Source organism: Carcharhinus amblyrhynchos, chromosome 2 (genome assembly GCF_965287045.1).
Source record: "Carcharhinus amblyrhynchos chromosome 2, sCarAmb.v2.hapA, whole genome shotgun sequence".
NCBI classification, from domain to species: Eukaryota; Metazoa; Chordata; class Chondrichthyes; order Carcharhiniformes; family Carcharhinidae; genus Carcharhinus; species Carcharhinus amblyrhynchos.
The window spans coordinates 8348803-8370154 of record NC_137325.1 but is presented as its reverse complement, the minus strand read 5'-3'; the positions used below and the strand labels follow the sequence as shown (position 1 = coordinate 8370154).

The 21352-nt window shown below is 43.2% G+C and overlaps 1 protein-coding gene across 3 annotated transcripts in view; it reads right to left on the bottom strand.

The window, feature by feature from the left end:
* Window positions 1-5483: 5483 nt before the first annotated feature.
* Window positions 5484-21352, bottom strand: part of zdhhc3a (zDHHC palmitoyltransferase 3a) — a 38323-nt gene continuing 22454 nt past the window's right edge. The window contains exons 7-8 of one of the 3 annotated variants that reach the window (XM_080201885.1): window positions 8048-8100; window positions 6657-6727 (exon numbers count right to left, since the gene is read on the bottom strand). In XM_080201885.1, the coding sequence (XP_080058011.1) occupies window positions 8056-8100 (45 nt within the window). In that variant the 3' untranslated portion in view covers window positions 6657-6727; window positions 8048-8055. Of the gene's footprint in view, window positions 6728-8047; window positions 8101-15656; window positions 19189-21352 lie in introns of those variants that run through there. The other 2 variants (XM_080201870.1, XM_080201878.1) reach the window with 2 other exon arrangements.

Genomic DNA, 21352 nt, shown 5'->3' with positions numbered 1-21352 from the left:
AGTCTTGTTTATGTCCCACCACCCATGTATGGTGAATTTCTGTTGCACTCTTCCTGTGGCAATAATACCCTTCCAATGTTAAGGTGCCCAAAACTGCACACAGTTTTCCGTGGGTGGCATGGTAGCACAGAGGTTAGCATTGCTGCCTCCCAGGGACCTGGGTTTGATTACCGGCTTGGGTCATTGTCTGTGTGGAGTTTGCACATTCTCCTCATGTCTGCGTGGGTTGCCTCTGGGTGCTCTGGTTTCCTCCCACAGTCCAAAGATGTGCAGGTTAGGTGCATTGGCCATGCTAAATTCTCCCTCAGTGTACCTGAACAGGTGCTGGAGTGTGGCAACTAGAGGATTTTCACAGTAACTTCATTACTATGTAAACTTTTTTAAGAGTGTGGTCTAATCAAGGATCTATACAATTGAAGAAAGATTTTGCTGCTTCTGTACTCAGATCCTCCTGTGATAAAAACTAAAAAAACCCATTAGCTTCCTAATTGATTGCTGCAGCTGTATGTTAGCTTTCAGTAATGAGGACACCCAGGTACCTTTGTACATCTACAATTTCTAATCTCTTACTATTTAAGTGATATCTGTCCCTCCTACCAAAGTGGATTAGCCCATACTTTCCACACTATATTCCATCTGGCATGTTCTTGTGCACTCACTAAGCACGTCCAAATTGGCTTGAAGCCACTTTGCATTTTCCTCACAACACTTTCCCACCTGGCTTTGTGTCATCTTTGGAAATATTACATTTGGTCTCCAAATCCAAATCATTGATTTACATTCTGAATAGCTGAGGTCTGCACTGATTCTTGCAGATCCCCACAAGTCACAGCCTGCCGTGAGAATGACTCATTTATTCCTACTCTCAGTTTCCTGCCTGTTAACCAATCCTCAATCATGTCAATAATATCTACGTGATTTAATTCTGTATCTATGCGCTTTAATTCTGCTAACAAACCTCCTGACAATAAAAACACCTGCTGAAAACCCAAATATATGATGTCCACCAAGTTCCTTTTATCGATTCTTATAGGAATACCCTAACAAAGCTCCACCGTTTAGCTGACATGATTTTTCTATTTATAAATCCATGCTATGCCCAATCAGCTCATTATCCAAGTGTCCGTTTATCATGTCCTTTAGAAAAAGTTATAGCATTTTCCCTACTACTGATGTCAAGCTAACTGCTCTGCAGTTCCCCATTTACTCTCTTTCTCCCTTCTTAAATAGTGGTGACATTTGCTACTTTCCAAAATGCAGGAACAAAAGAATCAAAAAAACAAAAAATTACAGCACAGGAACAGCATTCGGAATAAAGTGGATGAGCTGGTGGCGCAGATCGACACAAATGGATACGATCTGGTGGCCATTACAGAGACGTGGCTGCAAGGTGACAGGGACTGGGAGATGAATGTACAGGGCTATCAAGTGTTTAGGAAGGATAGGCAGGAGGAAAGAGGGGGTGGCGTAGCTCTGCTGATTAAGGACAGCATCAAGGTGGTAGCAAGGGATGATATCGGAGCCAAAGAGCAGAAAGTGGAATCGTTGTGGGTGGAGATTAGGAACAGCAAAGGGAGGAAGACGCTGGTGGGTGTCGTCTATAGGCCCCCGAATAATGATCTGGAGGTGGGGCGGGCTGTTAACGCGCAAATAAGTGCGGCGTGCAGGAATGGGACGGCAGTAGTTATGGGGGATTTCAATCTGCATATTGATTGGTCGACCCATGTTGGACGAGGTGGGCTCGAGGAGGAGTTCTTGGAATGCTGCCGGGATAGTTTCCTGGAACAGTGTGTGTTGGAGCCGACGAGGGAGCGAGCTATCTTGGATCTGGTGCTATGTAATGAGGCGGGTAGAATTAGGGACCTTGAGGTGAAGGATCCTCTTGGAGAGAGTGATCATTGTATGGTGGAGTTTCTGGTGCAGATGGAGGAGGAGAAAGTGGGTTCCCGGACACGCGTCCTTTGTTTGAATAGAGGGGAGTATGGTAGGATGAGAGAAGAATTGGCGAATGTGGACTGGGGGAGCGCGTTGGAAGGTAGGTCTGCTGAGGAGCAGTGGAGGATCTTTAAGGAGATCTTTCTTGGTGCTCAGCAGAAATTTATTCCGATGGTTAAAAAGGACAGTAGGAAGAGAGGTAATAAGCCGTGGATAACGAAGGAGGTGAAGGAAAGTGTTAAATTAAAAGCGGAGGAATTTAGAGTAGCTAAGAGCAGTGGGCGAGAAGAGGATTGGGAAAGGTTTAAATGTCAACAAAGATTGACAAAAAAGTTGATAAAGGAGGGTAGAAGAAGCTATGAAGCTGGGCTAGCGCTTAATATAAAAAAGGATAGCAAGAGTTTTTATAAATATATAAAAAGGAAGAGGCTGGCTAGGGTGAACGTTGGTCCCTTAGCGGATGAGAAAGGGGACCTAGTGGTAGGGGATGGGGATATGGCTAAGGTCTTGAATAACTTTTTTGTTTCTGTCTTCACGGAGGAGGACGTGAATAATTTGCCGGGTGTTAGCGATGGAAAGGTGGTAGGACTGGAGGGTCTTAATGACATTACTGTTACTAGAGAGGTGGTGCGCGACAGACTGGAGGGGCTGATTGTGGACAAGTCCCCAGGACCGGATGGAATGCATCCGAGGGTTCTGAAAGAAATGGCGGAGGTGATAGTGGATGCCTTGGTGGTTATTTTCCAGACGTCGCTGGATTCCGGGGAAGTGCCGGAGGATTGGAAAACAGCTAATGTTACGCCGTTGTTTAAGAAGGGTGCCAGGCAAAAGGCGGGGAATTACAGGCCGGTTAGTTTAACGTCTGTGGTAGGTAAAATGTTAGAATCCGTCATTAAGGAGGAAATTGCGAGGCATCTTGAAGGGAATTGCTTGATAGGGCAGACGCAACACGGTTTCATTAAAGGGAAGTCGTGTCTGACAAATTTACTGGAGTTCTATGAGGATGTGTCTAGGGCGGTGGATAGAGGAGAGCCGGTGGATGTGGTCTTTCTGGATTTTCAGAAGGCGTTTGATAAGGTACCTCACAAGAGGTTACTGCAGAAGGTCAGAGGACATGGAGTTGGGGGTAGGGTGTTAGCGTGGATAGAGGATTGGTTGTCAAATAGGAGGCAGAGAGTGGGGGTCAATGGGTGCTATTCGGATTGGCGGTTGGTGACTAGTGGGGTGCCCCAGGGGTCGGTGCTGGGGCCTCAGCTATTTACCATTTATATAGATGATCTGGAGGAGGGAACCGAGTGTAGGGTGTCGAAATTTGCTGATGACACCAAGATTGGGGGAAAGGCAAATTGTGCGGAGGGTGTGGAGAGTCTGCAGAAGGATCTAGATAGGCTGGGCGAATGGGCCAGGAAATGGCAAATGGAATTTAATGTTGGCAAGTGTGAGGTGGTCCACTTTGGTAGGAAGAATGGTAGGAAGGACTATTACTTACGTGGCGAAAAACTGCAGCAGGCGACGGTGCAGAGGGACCTCGGGGTCCTTGTGCATGAGTCGCAAAAACCCAGCCTGCAGGTGCAGCAGGTGGTCAGGAAGGCGAATGGGATGCTGGCCTTCATAGCGAGGGGGATTGAATATAAAAGTAGGGAGGTCTTGCTGCAGCTGTATAGGGCATTGGTGAGGCCGCAGCTGGAGTACTGTGTGCAGTTTTGGGCGCCGCACCTGCGCAAGGATATTTTGGCCTTGGAGGGAGTGCAGAGGAGGTTTACTAGGCTGATACCGGAGTTGAGGGGGTTGAGCTATGAGGAGAGGCTGAATAAACTAGGCTTGTACTCGTTAGAGTTTAGAAGAATGAGGGGAGATCTCATTGAGACGTATAAGATGATGAATGGGATGGATAGGATAGAGGTGGAAAGACTCTTCCCGCTCAAAAAAGACAGTAGGACTAGGGGGCACAGCCTCAAGATAAAGGGGGGGGCGGTTCAGAACGGAGTTGAGGAGGAACTTCTTCACTCAAAGGGTGGTGAATCTCTGGAATTCTCTGCCCGTTGAAGTGGTGGAGGCTGCCTCGCTAAATATTTTTAAGAAGCGGGTTGATGGGTTTTTGATAAGAGAGGGGATTAAGGGTTATGGGGAGAGGGCGGGAAAGTGGAACTGAGCCACGACAGATCAGCCATGATCTTGTTGAATGGCGGGGCAGGCTCGAAGGGCCAGATGGCCTACTCCTGCTCCTATTTCTTATGTTCTTATGAACAGGCCCTTTGGCCCTCCAAGCCTGCACCGACCATGCTGCCCAACTTAACTAAAACCCCTTACCCTTCTGGAGACCATATCCCTCTAACCCCATCCTATTCATCTATTTGTCAAGATGCCCCTTAAAAATGATCATATCTGCTTCCACTACCTCCCCCAGCAATGAGTTCCAGGCACCCACTACCTTCTGTGTAAAAAACTTGCCTTGTACATCTCTCTTAAATCTTGCCCCTCGTGCCTTAAATCTATGCCCCCGAGTAATTGATTCTTTTACGCTGGGAAAAAGCTTCAGACTATCCACTCTGTCCATGCCCCTCGTAATCTTGTAGGGTTCTATCAGGGTGCCCCTCCGTCGTTCCAGCGAGAACAAACCAAGTTTCTCCAACCTCTCCTCAGAACTAATGCCCTCCATACCAGGCAACATCCTGATAAATCTTTTCTGTACCCTCTCCAAACCCTCCACATCCTTCTGGTAGTGTGGCGACCAGAATTGAACACTATATTCCAAGTTTCGCCTAAGGAAGGTTCCAATCATTCCAGAACCTGCAGAAATTTGGAAGATGATCATCAATGCATACACTATCGCCATAGCAACCTCTTCCAAAGGAATCATCATTTTGAAGAGTGACCAAGTGTGGGATGGAGATTGGAAAGTATACATAGTGGCAGCGGGTGAAAACCCTGGAATTACTTCAACTCCAGTTGAATACTGCTTTGGTGGAACTAGGGGTGAACTAAAATCCTAACAATGCCTGCTGCATTTCATCTTTTGAAAAATAACATTATGTTAACAAATGCGTCATGGAAACACCTCTTCTCTGTTGGTGAGGCCCCCGATCGCTTCAGTAGATTTGGCATGTGCATAAGATGTGTGCAATCTCTGTTGGATTCATGCATGTGATCATCTGAGGCAGTAGCCAGTTTGTTGTACACACTCGGAAACTTTATTGGGCAGGCAAATGAGATATTTACAGATTTGACGACATCTTACTACCCAGTTCTCCCCGTGTCTGTGTGGGTTTCCTCCGGGTGCTCTGGTTTCCTCCCACAGTCCAAAAGATATGCTGGTTTGGTACACTGGCCATGCTAAATTATCTCTCAGTGTACCCAAACAGGAGCCGGAGTGTGGCATCTAGGCGATTTTCACAGTAATTCCACTGCAGTGTTAATGTAAGCCTACCTGTGACATTAATGAATAAATGAAGAATCTCAGGAAAGATCATTATCGTGAATGCGAGCACTGACTTGCAAAACGTTTGTTCTTGAACACTTGCCTGAACAAATGCACTGTGACCCAACACTTTAAAAAAAGTGCTGTTTAATCTATACAAGTTGCAGACATACATCTGGATTACACAAAACATACAGCTGCATAAGGTCCACTTTATTATACTGTTAGAAGAATTTGCATTGGTTCCAGGATAAATGAATGTCAACTTAAGATACAGAATAATGTAAAAAAATTGGGATTTTCAGTTGATATCAGGAGCAGAAAGCAGGAATATTTTTGCTCAGTGGTTTACAGTATAAGTTGCTTACAAAAGGAAGAACATGTTGAAGTGTTCTATCTTTGGTCATTGATAACAGGAAATGTTCATTTAAAATGTGACACCTGGACGCATCGTCCTTGCAGCTAATAACTGGATGTTTGAACTTCTCTTTAAACGGTCTCTATGGAGATTGTAATGGCAGAGCCACTTCTGAGGTTCACCACCAGAATCATGGTGCTGTCAACGCATCTGACAAAGGAGAAACTGCCAAATCCTGCAGAGCACAAATCCACTAGCTACTGGGAATGAACACTGCTAAAGAAGAGGTGCAAAACAAAAAAAAATCCTCTGGAAGATGGTGTCCAGGACTAAGTAAATGGAACCTTGACTGTAGCACTGGATGGAGTTTTAGTTACAGTGCTCTTAATAATTCAACAAAGGTGACCGCACTCAGCCTGGTTTGCACAGCGATAGTGGGGATCTTGGTGCTCAGTTGCTGCTTTCTGTCCAATCCAAACTTAGTACAATAGCAGGAGGGAATGCAGATTAAATAATATCAAAAAAAATGTCCACACAAATAATTCTGGAAACATTTTACAAGCCAACAGCTTCCGATGTTACCTTTCACCCTCCCAGACCCTCCCCAAGTATATCTGTTTTATTTGCAAAACAAAGGCATTTGATTAACACTGAGTAATACCAAAGGATGATGCCCTGAGCGTATTTCTCACCAGCTCGTGACACTGATCTCGTGAGCGATTTCCTCCTCAAAAATATATCCAGCGAATTGGCAAAATTTTTCATCCTGTTCTCGAGGGTGGGTGCGGTATTTAAACAGCGACTCAGTGTTGCTGCTCAGTCAATGCTTGCGTGACATCTTCATTTGTCATTTCTAAGTCATTTGTCTTAACTGTCTGGGCCAACTTCCCACACTGGAGGCCAGAGAATGGGTTGAACCATCCCAAGGAGAAGTCCCCATTAAAAGCCGCCTTCATTCCTTCCCATCCCACTTTCTTCTCCCAGGTGGGTGTTTCATTTTTGAGGCGCTCAATGCCCTGGAGAACAATGTCAACGACACAATGTAAGGGCTGCAGCGAAATCAGTTCAATTGTCAATAATATCCACCACAACATGAGGACAGATGCAAGAGTACCAAATTTCAAAGGAAGCAACAATTTATATGAGAAAGATGCTGATTAGATCGCATGCAATATAAATTGTCGCTCCCTTTGAAATTTGGTATTCTTGCATCTGTCCCGATAATTATGTGTCTCTCTTTTCAGCCATACTCAAGTTCTACATTACTAAATAAGTATTATTTATGGTAAAATTCCTTCACTAAGTTATTTACCGGAAACCATTACAAAGGGCGAGGAACCTTTGGGAATTTTGAAAGTATTCCCCTCGCCCCCAATATTTCTGTAATTCTTGTGGTGAAGTGTTTCAAAAGTTTCGATGGGAATATCCTTTAATTCTTTCAGCAGGAGATTTATTCTGCTTAGGTTGACAAACCCTTTATTCTCTGTTCTTTATAATCTAAATAAACATGTCCCTCTGCTAGAGTAAATGTATCAATAGGCGAGAGCCACCAGATAAACATACCCACCCAATCTAGGGCAGACTAGTGTCAAATTACCCATTCCGTGCAACCTGCTACAACAGGTCAGTTTTATATTGAAAAATTAGCCTCTTTGTATATATTAACATGATTTAAGGCAGCAATTCCTTTAAATCTTTACCAACCCCAACTATTGGTACTGATGTTTTACAGTCTCCATCGAAAGGCTTCAGTGAGAGGAAAGTGCTCATTTTAATTTGTAGAGTCACAGAATGGTTACAGCTCAGAAGTTTGGTCCATCCCCACCTCATGTTGGCTCACCCCACTCACCGGCCCTTTCCCTGTCACCCTGCTCGTCCTCTCCCAAGTTCCTTAAAGCCATGACTGAAGTTGAAGCATTGGTGTCCTCTCACAACACTTTGTACCTCCACTTCATAACCTGCACCCATTTTTAGGTCAAAACTAATAAAATGACCAATTCTCCTCTTGGACTGGGATTTCCATAAAATGGGAATGGGACATTGGAATGTACACTTAAGAGATTATTCCTCATTTGATACCTGTGGGACACTTCTCCGGTCTACTGAATAAGTTTCGTTCCTCCAAACAGCTGAGGTGTGGACACATCTGTTTTTTTTGCAGCACCTGGATCTTAAAAACTGAGAGTCAGGAAGCCACACCCCCACCCCCTGCAACCCCGCTGCAATTCCCTTTGCAAGTATTATGTCAAGGATAAGGTGAAGAAGCCAGCTTCGGAGGACAAGGAACATGCAATTCAATGATGCAGATGGATATTTCACAAATGTAGGACATATACCTCAAATATCAGTAAAGCTTTTGTGTAGATACCATCGCTATTCCCGTGATTGGCTGCATTGTTAAAAGACAAGAGAAAAGGTCAGAGTTAGTTGAAGAGGGAACAGCACAGAACAGAACAGGTGAAAAACAGATAGAAGTTTTTATTCTGGTAAGACTGAGGCTGTCAAAGTGACAGGTTAGATTGTGCATCAGCATTAATGGTCAGTGAAAGTAAGACATAAATACATTAGACAGAAAATTATATTTCCTCCTCATAGAACCAAAGAATTCTTACAGTGCAGAAGGAGGCCATTTGGTCCATTGAGTCAGCATTGATTCTCCAAAAGAATATTTTACCCAGGCCTACACCCCACACCATTCCCTTAACCCCATGCATTTATCTCACTAGTCCCCTTAACCTAAACATCTTGGGAGACCAAGGGGCAATTTAGCATGGTCAATCCACTTAACCTGCACATCTCTGGAGAATACCGGAGGAAACCCACGCAGACACGGGCAGAATATGTCACCATACTCTTTATGTTAAGAATTGGAGAAAATTAAGATAAAAAAGTCAACGCAGGAGTTGATCGGAGCTGGAGAAATGATGAGATGTGTTACCACTTCTATAGCATCATTGTTCTCTCCAGTCACATATGTAAAATACTTATTTCCCACTGATAGGCTAATTTGCATTTCATCATTTCTCCAGCCGTCAGTCTCTAAATAACTTCCTGCTTTTGATTTGATTTATTATTGTCAAGTATTAACACACAAATGAAAAGTATTGTTGTTTGCGCACAATACAGACAAAGCAGATCATTCATAGAGAAGGAAAGGAGAGAGTGCAGAATGTAGTGTTACGGTCACAGCTAGAGTGTAGAAAAAGATCAACTTAACACGCGGTAGGTCCATTCAAAAGTCTGATGGCAGCAGGGAAGAAGCTGTTCTTGAGTCAGTTGGTACGTGACCTCAGACTTGTATCCTTTTCCTGACGGAAAATGGCAGAAGACAGAATGTCCGGGATGTACGGGTCCTTAATTATGTTTTGACTTTGTTTTAGAAAATCTTAATTACCCCCGATCCTTAATATTTATCAGTGTGGCTAACAGTTTACCTAAAGTAGTTCCTTCACCCTCTGCTCCTATAGTTACCTTCAATGATTCCCTCACCACCCCTAAAAAAAAATCACACAGGAGGCCATTCAGCCCACTGTGCCTACTGCATCTCTTTGAAAGAGCTGTGCAAATCTCACTTCGCTGCCGTTGCTCCAATGACCCTGCAGATTTCTCCTTTTTAACAATGTACATCCAATTCTTCTTTGAAAGTTAGCGCTGAAACTCGCAGTGTGAAACAAGCAAATCGTCCCCATCTCCCCTCTAGTATCTCACCAATTAGCTTCAACTCTCCTTAGAAACCTTCCATTGGAAACAGTTTCTCACATCTACCCAGTGAAAGCACCTTTGAACACCTGCATCAAGTCTTATAAAAATAAACGTCATCTCTTTCAACAGAAATGGGCTGAGGGTGGGCCACCCTGAGTGGCAAATAGGACGTGGACACCTTCAGCAGATTGGACAAAGAGTGAAATACTAAGATTTCCGTTGAATTATTTTCTCGAATATAAATATTAAATTTGACATCTTTCCTCTGTTCCACCAAGCCACAGAGTCATACAATCCCTATAGTGCAATGGAGTTCATTCGGCCCATTGAGTCTGCACCAACAACAATCCCACCAAGGCCCTATCCCTATAACGGCACACATTTACCCCACTAATTTCTCTAACTTATGAATCCCAGGACACTGAGGGAGAATTTAGCACGGCCTATGCATTTAACCCGCACATCTTTGGACAGTGGGGGCGGGGAGCTGGAGCACCTGGAGGAAACCCACGCAGACACAGGGAGAACGTGCAAACTTCACACAGACAGCAACCCCAGCCGGGAATTGAACCCGGGTCCTTAGCGCTGTGAGGCAGCAAATGGTAACCACCGTCCTGCCCAAAGGATACAAAGAATTTAGTGAACAACTGCTTCAGCCATTTATCACCAAATCAGGCTGGACCATTTGAAACACTATTGCGTCTTGGTCTTTTCTGCCGAAACTGTTCACCAGTCCAGGATCATCCTCAACTGCGAAGAAAATCTCTGGCTTCTTTTCCCTACTGCAAACCGTCTCCCTAAACCCATCTCTCCCCCATCCTTACCTCCAACAACTGAGGGTGAAGAGCCCACGGACCTCTTTATTCTTGACACTGACACATCCGATCGGTTGTCCTGCCGCATCCCACTCTCCCTTGCAGGAAAGAGGCTGAAAAAGTCTCCATGAGTCTGGTTGGTGTGCGTGTCTCAGGAATATTCCAAGGCATATCCTATGCAAAGCTGATAAACTTTTCAACAGGTAATTATCCAACTCTAATCCATTTGCTGACGCTTGCAACACCATGGCTCAGTGTGTAGCACTCTCGCCTTTGAGTCAAATGGTTGTGGGTGTTAGGAAAGAGTTAACAGGCCTTCCAATTAAGTCCTAATTTGATGTCAATTATTAAATCAAATCAAAAGTCGTCACTGATATATAAAGGGGCCAGAAGTGGCACTATTGGTGGAGAATTGTGTGTGGAGTTGGCTTAAAGAAATAAAGGTATTTATAAAGAAACAGAACTCCATTCAGAGGAAAGAGCATCTCAGCAACTAATGAGTGGCACAGTGGTTAGCACTGCTACCTCACAGCACCAGGGTCCCAGGTTCAATTCTGGCCTTGGATCACTGTCTGTGTGGGTTTCCTCTGGGTGCTCTGGTTTCCTTCCACAATCCAAAGATGTGGGGGTTAGGTTGATTGGCCACGCTAAATTGACCCTAGTGTCAGGGGGATTAGCAGCATAATCACGTAGGGTTACAGAAATAGCCCGAGTGGGATTGTAGTTGGTGCACGTTTGATGGGCTGAATGACCTCCTCCTGTACTGTAAGGAGTCTATGAATTTTATAAGATCACCTTTCATTCTCCTAAACTCCAGAGAATCTTTCCTCACGGGATTGCCCTCTCCTCTGAGAAATCGATTAACCTTTGTTACAAATCCTTTCAGGCAAATATATCCTTCCTTAAATAAAAGTGTGCACAGAACTCTAGCTGTGGTCTCACTAAAGCGCCATTTAATTGCAACAAGTCTTCTTAACTGCTATAGTCCAACCCTCTTGTAATAAATACTAACATTCAATTTGTCTTCCTAATTGCATTCCACATTTGCATCTTAACTCAGAATGGACATAAAAATCCCTTTGAATACCAATTCACCTCTCACCTTTTTGGAAAAAATTCTGCTTCTCCATTCTTACAACCAAAATGTGGGGAATACGAGGAAATTTTTTTCCCCAGAGGATGGTGACAGTCTGGAATGCGCTGCCTGGGAGGGTGGTAGAGGCAGTTTGTCGCACATCCTTTAAAAGTACCTGGATGAGCACTTGGCACGTCATAGAATACAATCTCTACCGTACAGGAGGAGACCATTCGGCCCATCTGGACTGTACCAACCACAAGCCCACCCATATTCCCATAACCCCTCATATTTACCCTGCTAACAGCCCTGACATTAGGGGCAATTCACATGGTCAATCAACCCAGCCTACCATCTTTGGTCTGCGGGACGAAATCGGAGCACCCGGAGGAAACCCATGCAATCATGGGGAGAACGTGCAAACGCTACACAGTGACCCAAGGCCAGAATTAAACCGGGGTCCCTGGCACTGTGAGGCAGCAGTGCTAACTACTGTGCCTCCCTGATTAGGTGGGAGGTCAGATGTTTCTTGTGTGTCGGTGCAGACTTGATGGGCTGAAGGACCTCTTCTGCGCTCTGTGATTCTATGAAAATGGATAACTTGAGACTTCCATAACTTGAACGCCATTTGCTCCCTTTGTGTGCAATAACTCAACGGGACAGTATCCTTTTGCAACCTCTCTGCATGCTCCTCACAGTTCACCTTCCCACCTACCATTACATTGCCAGTAAATTTGGACAAGTTATGCATAGGAGCCTAAGCACATTTGGCCTGCTGCTTCTGCCACTACCCTGGTCAATTAGGGAGAGATAACAGAAGAAAATCTAGTGTATGCGGCCTTCTGCAACATAGCTGTCTATGTATTGACCTGACATAACACAAAGGCGCCTAATGCTACTTTCATTCTTCTTGTTATTAATCACTAAACACATGAAAAGCCTTCTCCTAGATATCATGATCAAATGGTCAATTTCCAGAGCTGTCTGGTATTTTTCCTATTAGTAAACTGTGTTACAAAATCAAACGTTACTGCCAATTATGAAATTAACCTACGCAAGTTGCAAAACCATCTCTATTGGTTGGGAAATTGAACACGATAGTCAGGATCTCAGTGCAGCTTTATCAAACTTTAGTTAGGCACTTAAGAGTATTGTGTTCAATTCTGGTCATCACATTACAGGAAGGATGTGGAGGCCTCAGAGGGGGTGCAGCAGTGTTTTACCAGGATGCTGCCTGGGTTAGAGAATATGAGTTATAAGGAGAGGCAAGACAAACTAGGGGTTATTTTCTCTGGAGTGGCGGAGGCTGAGGGGAGACCAGAGAGAAGTCTATAAAATTGCAGCATAGTCAGAATCTTCCCCCCCCCCCACGTTGAAATGTTTAATATTAGGGGGCATGCATTTAAGGTGAGAGGGGGAGAAATTCAAAGGAGATGTGAGGGGCAAGTTTGTACTCAGAGTGGTAGGAGACTGAAATGCGCTGTCAGGGATGGTGGAGCAGGCAGATACAATAGGGGCGATAAATGAGCTTTTAGATAAGCACAGGAACATGCAGGAAATAAGAGGGATATAGACCAAGGGCAGGCAGAAAGGATTAGTTTAACTTGGTATCATGTTCGGCAGCAGACCATGGGCCGAAGGGCCTGTTCCAGTGCTGTACTGTTTTATGCTCTGTGAAAAGTTCCTTTTGTCTATCTCGCTGTGACATTTCTAATATCTTTTTAGAAATCCAACATTGTTTAGTCATTCAGAAACTGGTATAGCAGCGTACGCCCACCATAAGACAAACGATTTTCAAAAATGCTTAATGTCAACCTACCTGTAGTAGATGCATACACGGCGTAGGTGCAGAGAAATATTTAGCAGGCATTGAGTGGAGAGCAGGGCTATAATCCTGCTGCGATCCTGTTTTATACTCTCACAGCAGAACAGAGGAAAACAAACAGGAGTTCTTCTTTTAAGATACCCAGGCGCAGCTGGAGCCGAAAATAATTCAACATCGCAGTGAGAATGAAACGCCACAGCTCAAGTTTTGTTTGCAAGATCGTACCACAGTGAAATGGGCTTGATGTCTTGCTTCTTACTGCCTGCCCTGAAGCTCTGATGTAGAGAGCTATTTTGGAGCAGGCAGAGAGAGATGGGCTTGTCAGAGGAATGTTGACATTTGAAATGTTTGCATGTCTAATGCATCATAAGCATTGCAAACATCGTAAGATGGAAAGAAATGTGGACGCTGTTTAAACGTATGCAGAAGAATAATGGTGCCCTCCAAATGAATAGGACAATTGGCATTAGAATGGCATTGTGAGAAAGCTAGTTGAGGCAGAGAGGTGGGTGAGTGAATCATATTACGGAAGTGTTGTGGCTCCATGGCCAGACAAGTTATATAGTAACTTAAGGAGCACTTCAATCACCAAGGAATAGTAGGCTATGGACAAACTGCTGGTAAAAGGGTAAGGATAGAGTGCTATTTGATGGTCGGCATTTTCATGCTGCGCTGAAGGGCCTGTTTCTGGGCTGTATGACTCTAGGGTTCCATGACTTTAGGAAGGTCTAATACAGATAGGAAATATACAGTAAATGGCAGAACCCTCAAGAGTAATGATAGGCAGAGGGATCTGAATGTACAGGTAGACAGGTCACTGAAAGTAGCAACATAGGTGGAGAAGGTAAATAAGGTGGCATATGGCATGCTTGCCTTCATCGGCCAGGGCACTGAGTTTAAAAATCAGCAAGCCATGTGGCAGCTTTACAGAACCTTAGTTAGGCCAAACTTGCAATTGTGTTCAATTCTGGGGTCGCCACACTACCAGAAGGTTGTGGAGGCTTTAGAGAAGGTACAGAAAGGATTCAGCAGGATTTTGCCTGGTATAGAGGGAATTAGCTATGAGGAGAGGTCGGAGGAACTTAGTTTCTCAGAGGAATAACAGAAGTTTGGTGTGGGGGGAGGGCGACTTGATAGAAGTCTACAAGATTATGAGGGTCATAGACAGAGTGGACAATCAGAAGCTTTTTCCCAGGATGGAAGAGTCAATTACTCAGGAGCAAGGTTTAAAGGAGATGTGAGGTAAGTTTTTTTTATATAGTGGGTGCCTGGAACTTGCTGCTGGAGGAAGGTAGTGAAAGCAGATATAATAGTGACTTTTAAGGAGCGTCTTGACAAATACAAGAATAGGAGGGGAATGGAGGGGTATGGTCTCCGGAAGGGAGGGTGGGTGGTGGGGGGGTTTAAGTTCAGTCAGGCAGCATGGTCAGTGCAGGCTTGGAGGGCCAAAGGGCCTGTTCCTGTGCTGTAATTTCCTTTGACTCAGTAACTGGTTGCTTGAGAGCTGCTTCAGAATACACAGTAAAACCTTCAGTTTGAGTTGTGCTTTGACAATAGATTGCATAAAATGCTGGCTAAGGTTCAGTGTTCAACAGCCTTGCCTCAGAGTCAGAGGTTGTGGGTTCTAGGACCGCTTCAAGACATGGGCACAAAAACCCAGGTTTTTGGGTTAAAGTGCGGCACTGAGGGATTGACTTTTGGGTGATAAGTTAAATTCCAATCCCCCTGAGCCCCCTCAGGTGGATAAGATCCCAGTGGTTCTATTGCCAGTTAGTCTGACCAATATTTACCTATATCAATATGATTGTTGTGAAGCTGTACGTTATACCGAAAATGACTTGCGTATTTAATGAATGAAACACCCGTGTTGAATTTTAAATAGACTGAGTGACTTGAAACTGCAATTTTAGGATTGTTGAACATTCACATCATTGCGCATAATTCCAAAGCTATCAAGTGGAGCCAGTCTGTTTAGGAAAACTATATCAGAAACATTAACCCTAAAGTATGAATGATTGACAGAGGCCATGTCACGTGGAGGAGAGGAGCTAAGTTTATAAAGAAAACCAGACAGCTTCTGCTAGAGTCCGATAGGAGCTGGAGGTCGGTCTCTTTTTTTTTCTCTGGAGTCTCCACTCTGGGACCTGCGAGGAGAAATGGGTCTCTCTCGCCACAGTGTGTTCTGGCAGCTCACATCAGCCTATGATGTATGGTAACTGACTCTGAAGGGGAGTTTATGTACATGAGGAATACTGCTTAAATCTGAATTGAGAGAGATAGGTTAGCAGATCAGAATTGTGTTTAAGTAGTTCAAGTAGTAAAACTTCAATAATTTGTTATATTTAAATTGTATTGTTAAATAAAATGTTTTGCTCAAAGTTTCCTAATGCATCAACAGAATCACACCTGGAGTAAAACATCTTCTCTGCACACTAATGCCTAAATAAAAATAGTACGGCTCTAGTCTAACTTCATAACATACCTTGGGGCTTCTAGTCTGGTCCCTAGCAATCCAAACACTGCAGAAACTCTTTGTAAAATGTTTTATTGAATTATTTAATAATAGCACCCAAATCACACACAGAATTCAGATTGTATCTGAAGCAAACGTTTAGACAGACACATATTTTCCAAGTCCCATGTTAAATGTAGTTTCTTCCCCTCCCACCATATACAGGACACAAGATTGAGAAATAATGATCTAACTGCACTTTTTAGGCAATGCTGTAATATAACACAACTTTAAACCAGTTTGATATTATTTCTGCAAAGCAAATTTAATTGGCAGCTTTAATGCAAGATTAAAAGTCTCTGATGAGTTTTGTTAACTTGAATTTAAACAATGCCATACTACCAAGAGCTACACACACATTCTTTTTTTCCATATTCCAGCATTGCAGGGGACATCTTTTGAGAATAATATTAAACATTTTCTTTTTTAAAAACAAACCTAACTGCTCATTTGAGCTCAGTTTGCCCATTTAGGGCATACTTCATCATTACCCATTTCTAGAATTGCTAAACTCCTAAAACTAACGTTTTGGGTCTTGAGTTTTTAAGAGTTAGAATTCACATTTAAAAACTCGCGTCTTTTACGTACAAATCTTCTTGCATTTAGACAGAAAGAGAAGACTGAAGTTCCCAAAACCCCACTGATACACGAAGACAATAGTGATGACGGCTACAGAGCTATTCTTTTTAATTCCTGACCAGCTTTAAAACAAAAACACTTCACAAAATCACCCCCCAACAAAACCCCCAAATTAGCATTTTCTACCTTTCTTCGAAATGTGTACTTATGCTGGGGTACAGCTCCATAACTATCCAACAATGACAGGGGCTATATTGCAACAAAAAAAGTGACAAGAATTTAGAATAATTTTCCTCTTTTCCATCCCAGGGAGCTCCAAAGGCCACTTTGGCTGAGGCTGACTAACTTATCACAGATTTCTTTTATTTTATGTCACAAGCAGGCTTACATTAACAGTGCAATGAAAGTACTGTGAAAATACCTTAGTCACCACACTCCTGCACCTGTTCAGGTACACTGACGGAGAATTTAGCATGGCCAATGCACCTAACCAGCACGTCTTCTGGACTGTGGGATGGAACTGGAGCACTGAGGAAACCCACGCAGACACAGGGAGAATGTGCAGACTGCACAGTGGCCCAAGCCAGGAATTGAAGCTTAGTCCCTGGCACTGATGGGCAGCAGGGCTAACCACTGTGCTACCCCAGGTTCAGAGTAAGGACTAGTCTTCACCAGTCCAGTGCAATGCATTTAGACACAGCTATCGGAAAGTTCTATATATCTTTTGAATTTGCAAGGTTGTGGCCAATCAGTTTTACCCATGCATAATGTCCACAAACTGAATAAATGCATTAACTTTCAACCCAGTTAAAAATAAAAACTCCGGGGGACATAAATAATGAAACAATCTGTCATTGAAAGAGAAGCCTCTTAACAAAAGAATGCTTGATCTGGTCCCAAGATCAGTCTGCCTGGAATTAAACTCTCATTAATTTCAGTGTTTACCAGGAACCACCAGGTTATGAACAAGGTAACATTGCCAAGGGATGGCTATAAAGGATTGCAGTTGGCAGGGACCATCCAGACGCAAGGTAAACACCGCTTCCCAAGATTCAATTTTAAAAACTACTTCACCAATCCCAATTCATCTAACTAGATATCGGGCTTGTCAGAGTCATGTTTGCGGACAGATGTGACAAGAGACAAGGTTTTATTGACATTAACTCTTCACAATCATTGTGGACATTGGGTCAAATGGAATTATCAAGAAAGAGGTCGGTAAGTTTTTGTTGGATAAAGGAGTTTGGGAAAGAGATGGGCAAATTGGATATGAGGTACAGATCTGTCATGACCTTCCCAAAAAGCAGGAACAGGCTGGAGGGGCTGAATGGCTACTCACGTTCCACATTAAACAAAAGACAGCTCGGAAAAAACAACACCGAAAATGTAAAATGTTTAAAAAAGGTCAAATGAGAGGTAGTGGGAAAGATTAAAAAAATAAGTCATGCTTTTAATGTAGTTCCTGCACATCTACAAAAATCCATTTTGCTTGTGCTGTTTGGAAGACTGAATTTACCTGCTGAAAATTGTAAACAGAAGAGTAAATTTGTACAGGCCTGAACAGCATCCAGCAATAAGTAGTCTTTATCATTATAGAGAGCATGCTAACAGCTAAAGTTCTGAACGCATTCACTCACTCAAGTTATATTGTCTTAACATGATCAAGAGGAGGAAAATGGAGATAGGGCAGACAGAAGTATAAAAATTAACACCCAATAAAAATTAGTAATATTAAAAGACAAAAGAAATGCATTAATGTTGGCAGCCCATTAATGGTGTGTTTGGCGCTTCACAAACATGGATGGCCACGTAAATAAGTTTGTTCAAAAATTAATCCACATCAGCAAATGTATATGCTTATAGGACAGATGCAAAGTCAATTTAAGTGGGGAAAGAGCAACTCCAAACAGCATGTACCATTATCAGTGGGTACCGCCTTTGCATCAAAGCCTTTAATGATCTTTGTTTTACAGGCTTTGCTGACTTAACTGTCCTTTTAAAAGGACAAGCGATTTCCCTTTTAACATGGAGCGTCTGTTTCTTTGGTATAATGTCGATCACCCTGGAAGCCCAAAGTTGGGAGGGCAAATCCACAAGGGTACACCACTCTCCAACTATGGATTGAGTGAACCAGAATGCAGAATAGTATCACGGGTGCAAAAACACAAAGTAAGACCAGGAAGCCAAGCTCTTGAAGGCTATGGGGTAGTGGGCAGTAAAATATAAGTAAGCAAGGTTTCATCTTGATCTGTGGTCAGTGTCTTAGCAGTACCCCATAGTACTCTATTACTGTAATGACACCAATTTAATAAAGGCATCAGGTTATACTTTAGTAATTGTTACATAATGTCAAGATATAAATCAATAAAGGCAAATCAAGAAAACAAGTCTTGGAAAGAGAATTAATCCAGCCCCTATTATGAATCTTGAAGCTTCAGAAGGATCCCGATCCTTAACAATACTTTCAGTTGCTTGATTTTCTTCAATTTCCTTTATTTTAATTTTACAACTATATCCGCAGTCTTTAGAAGCCTGCTTATATCATACAATATCCCAGTATAGCAATGTAGGAGAGAAAGAAATTCGGCATTTTACAGTCCTATTATTTTGCGGAGCAGGAATAAAGGCTGGAATAAAGTTGAACAATGGAGTGCACCTTTTCATCATCCATGCTTTTTAAAAAAAAAGACCAGGTGGATCAGGAAGGACACCATCTTGTGAATAACTTATAGAGCAAGTTACGACTGGTATTTGTAAAAGTAGTTGCTATTAAGTAACCAGTTTGGATTGGATTGCTGGCCTAGGATAACTCAGACCACATACTGGTACGGGTCTACCTTCCCTTGATCTGGAGTTGCGAATGGGCTTAGCCATTCTATTGAAAATGGATGACCGAACACAGCTTTCATATTCATCCATTTTGTTTTTTTAGCCCATCTTCTCTCTTCCTTTTTCAACTGCTCTATTCCCTGGAAACAGAAATAGAACAGCTTAAAATCATGTAGGTAAGATTGGGCGAAGGAGGACTTTCTTCTACCCACTACAAACAGAACACCAGAACATGCATCAAATCAGCAAGAGTCACTGATATTTCAATTTAACATCCAAAAGATTTTCAATTAATTAAAACCCAAATAGCTGTAGTTGACGGTATAATTTTCAACATTCCCCTGACCCCCACCCTGCTTGTTTGCCAGCATTGCTCTTTTCCATTGCCTTCTATCAAGAGGGAAAGCTGACCACCTGTTTCCCTCCCACGCACCGCCCCCCCCAAACCCCACCAGGCGGCAGCCAACCCTCCTTCAAAAACTGGAAAGAGCAATGCAGGCAGATTTCAAATACCCCCACCATTCAGAGGGAATACCTCTCCAGGTGGCTGGTTTGAGGTTTCGACACTTATTGAACAAAGGGGAAACAATAAGGCAAACCCCTTCCTCATCCCCCCTTAATTTTTGACTGTAACACAGTACAGCTGGGCACTGAGATGCTATGCCATCAATCCAAGTGTTGAACACATTAAGCACACGTCTTTATAGAAATGATGGATGAAATGTAGGAGGGAAAAAACCAAGTTGGTATAACCAGCAAGTATCACACAAAGGTGACATTTACAGCATTATATAGAAAACTACAAAACAATGGTCTCCTGTATTTTAGCATTAAACTGGGACAGCACAGCAAGTGCGTGAAGCATAAAAATTTGGCAAAATATTCCAGGAACATCAAATAGCCAACTGATGCACACTGCACTGGTTGAGTGCCTTTAACAAAAGAAACCATCCGAAGGGACTCCAGAGGAGCATAACAAGGCAAATATTGGTGCCAAGCCAAAATATGAAGTCAAGTGGTTTAAAGGTGACATCTAAAGAAAGATGAGCAGGGAGGGTGGAGATTCATTGATTCAGGGCTAGGCAGACAAAGGCATGGCTGCCAATGATGGGGCAGCAAAGGGAGTGCTGTAGCAGACTAGGGCTGGATGATGCTATAAGAAACAGAAGGGGACAAGGTCAGACAGGGATGAGTTTTTAAAACTTGAGGCATTGGTGGACCAGGAGCAATCACTGGTCAGTGAGCACAGGAGTGATACTGAACACAGGAGGAAAGAAGTTGGCTGCAGAATGGGAATTAGTTTGCGAGCACAGGGGGTTCAGTGATTTTTTTAAGGAAGGGAGTATCAACATCAGATTTGAAAAGGAGGCAGACATTATCTGAAGAGAGGGAAAGGTTTACAATATTAGTTAGAGTGATGGCTAATATTTAGTGGGAAAAGGGTAAAGTGGGCAGCATAGGGTATCACAATGGTTAGCACTGCTGCCTCACAGCTCCAGGGACCTGGGTTCGATTCCCAGGATGGGTCACTGTCCGTGTGGGGTCTGCGTGTTCTCCTTGTGCCTGCTTGGGTTTCCTCCAGATGGTCCAATTTCCTCAGTCTGGTAGACATGCTGGTTAGGTGCATTCTCCTTCAGTGTACCAGAACAAGCGTTGGAGTGACTTTATTGCACTGTTAATGCAAACTTACTTGTGACACTAATAAATAAACAAAAAACTTTAGAACTTAAAGTGAGAAGGGAGTGGGTTTCATGGGTATGAACAGCTCAAAGGGTGCATGACATGGGATCGGACCTTAACAAGGTGGATGAACATAGAAAACTTGGGGCAAAGCAGAAGGCTACTTGACTCATCACGTTTAAGCCAACTGAAAAGGAAGCATTCCAATTAATCACACTTTTCAGGCTGTTGGACTGTAGCTCTGTAGGTTACTGCGTATCAAGTCTGTATCCAAGCATTTTATTCAAATGCAATGTGGGATTTTGCCTCTACCACATTTTCAGGAAGTGAATTCCAAGACTGCACTACTCTCTGGGTAAAAACAATTTCTCCTCAACCATTCCCTCGAATCCTTCTTTCAATTACTTTAAATCTATGCCCCCTGGTTATTGGCCTCTTTGTGAAAGGAATGGATCCTTATTAACCCTTAGTAGGCCTCTTAATTAAATTAACAGGAACGGATGGCAGAAGGGACTGCTGGAAAGATGCTCTAATCTCAACAAAAAAGTTCTAAGCTTCTCCATTGGTTGGCCAGGAGGGTGTAAAAGTAGAGGTGAGTTAAAGGAGGTAACTGCAGCACAAGCA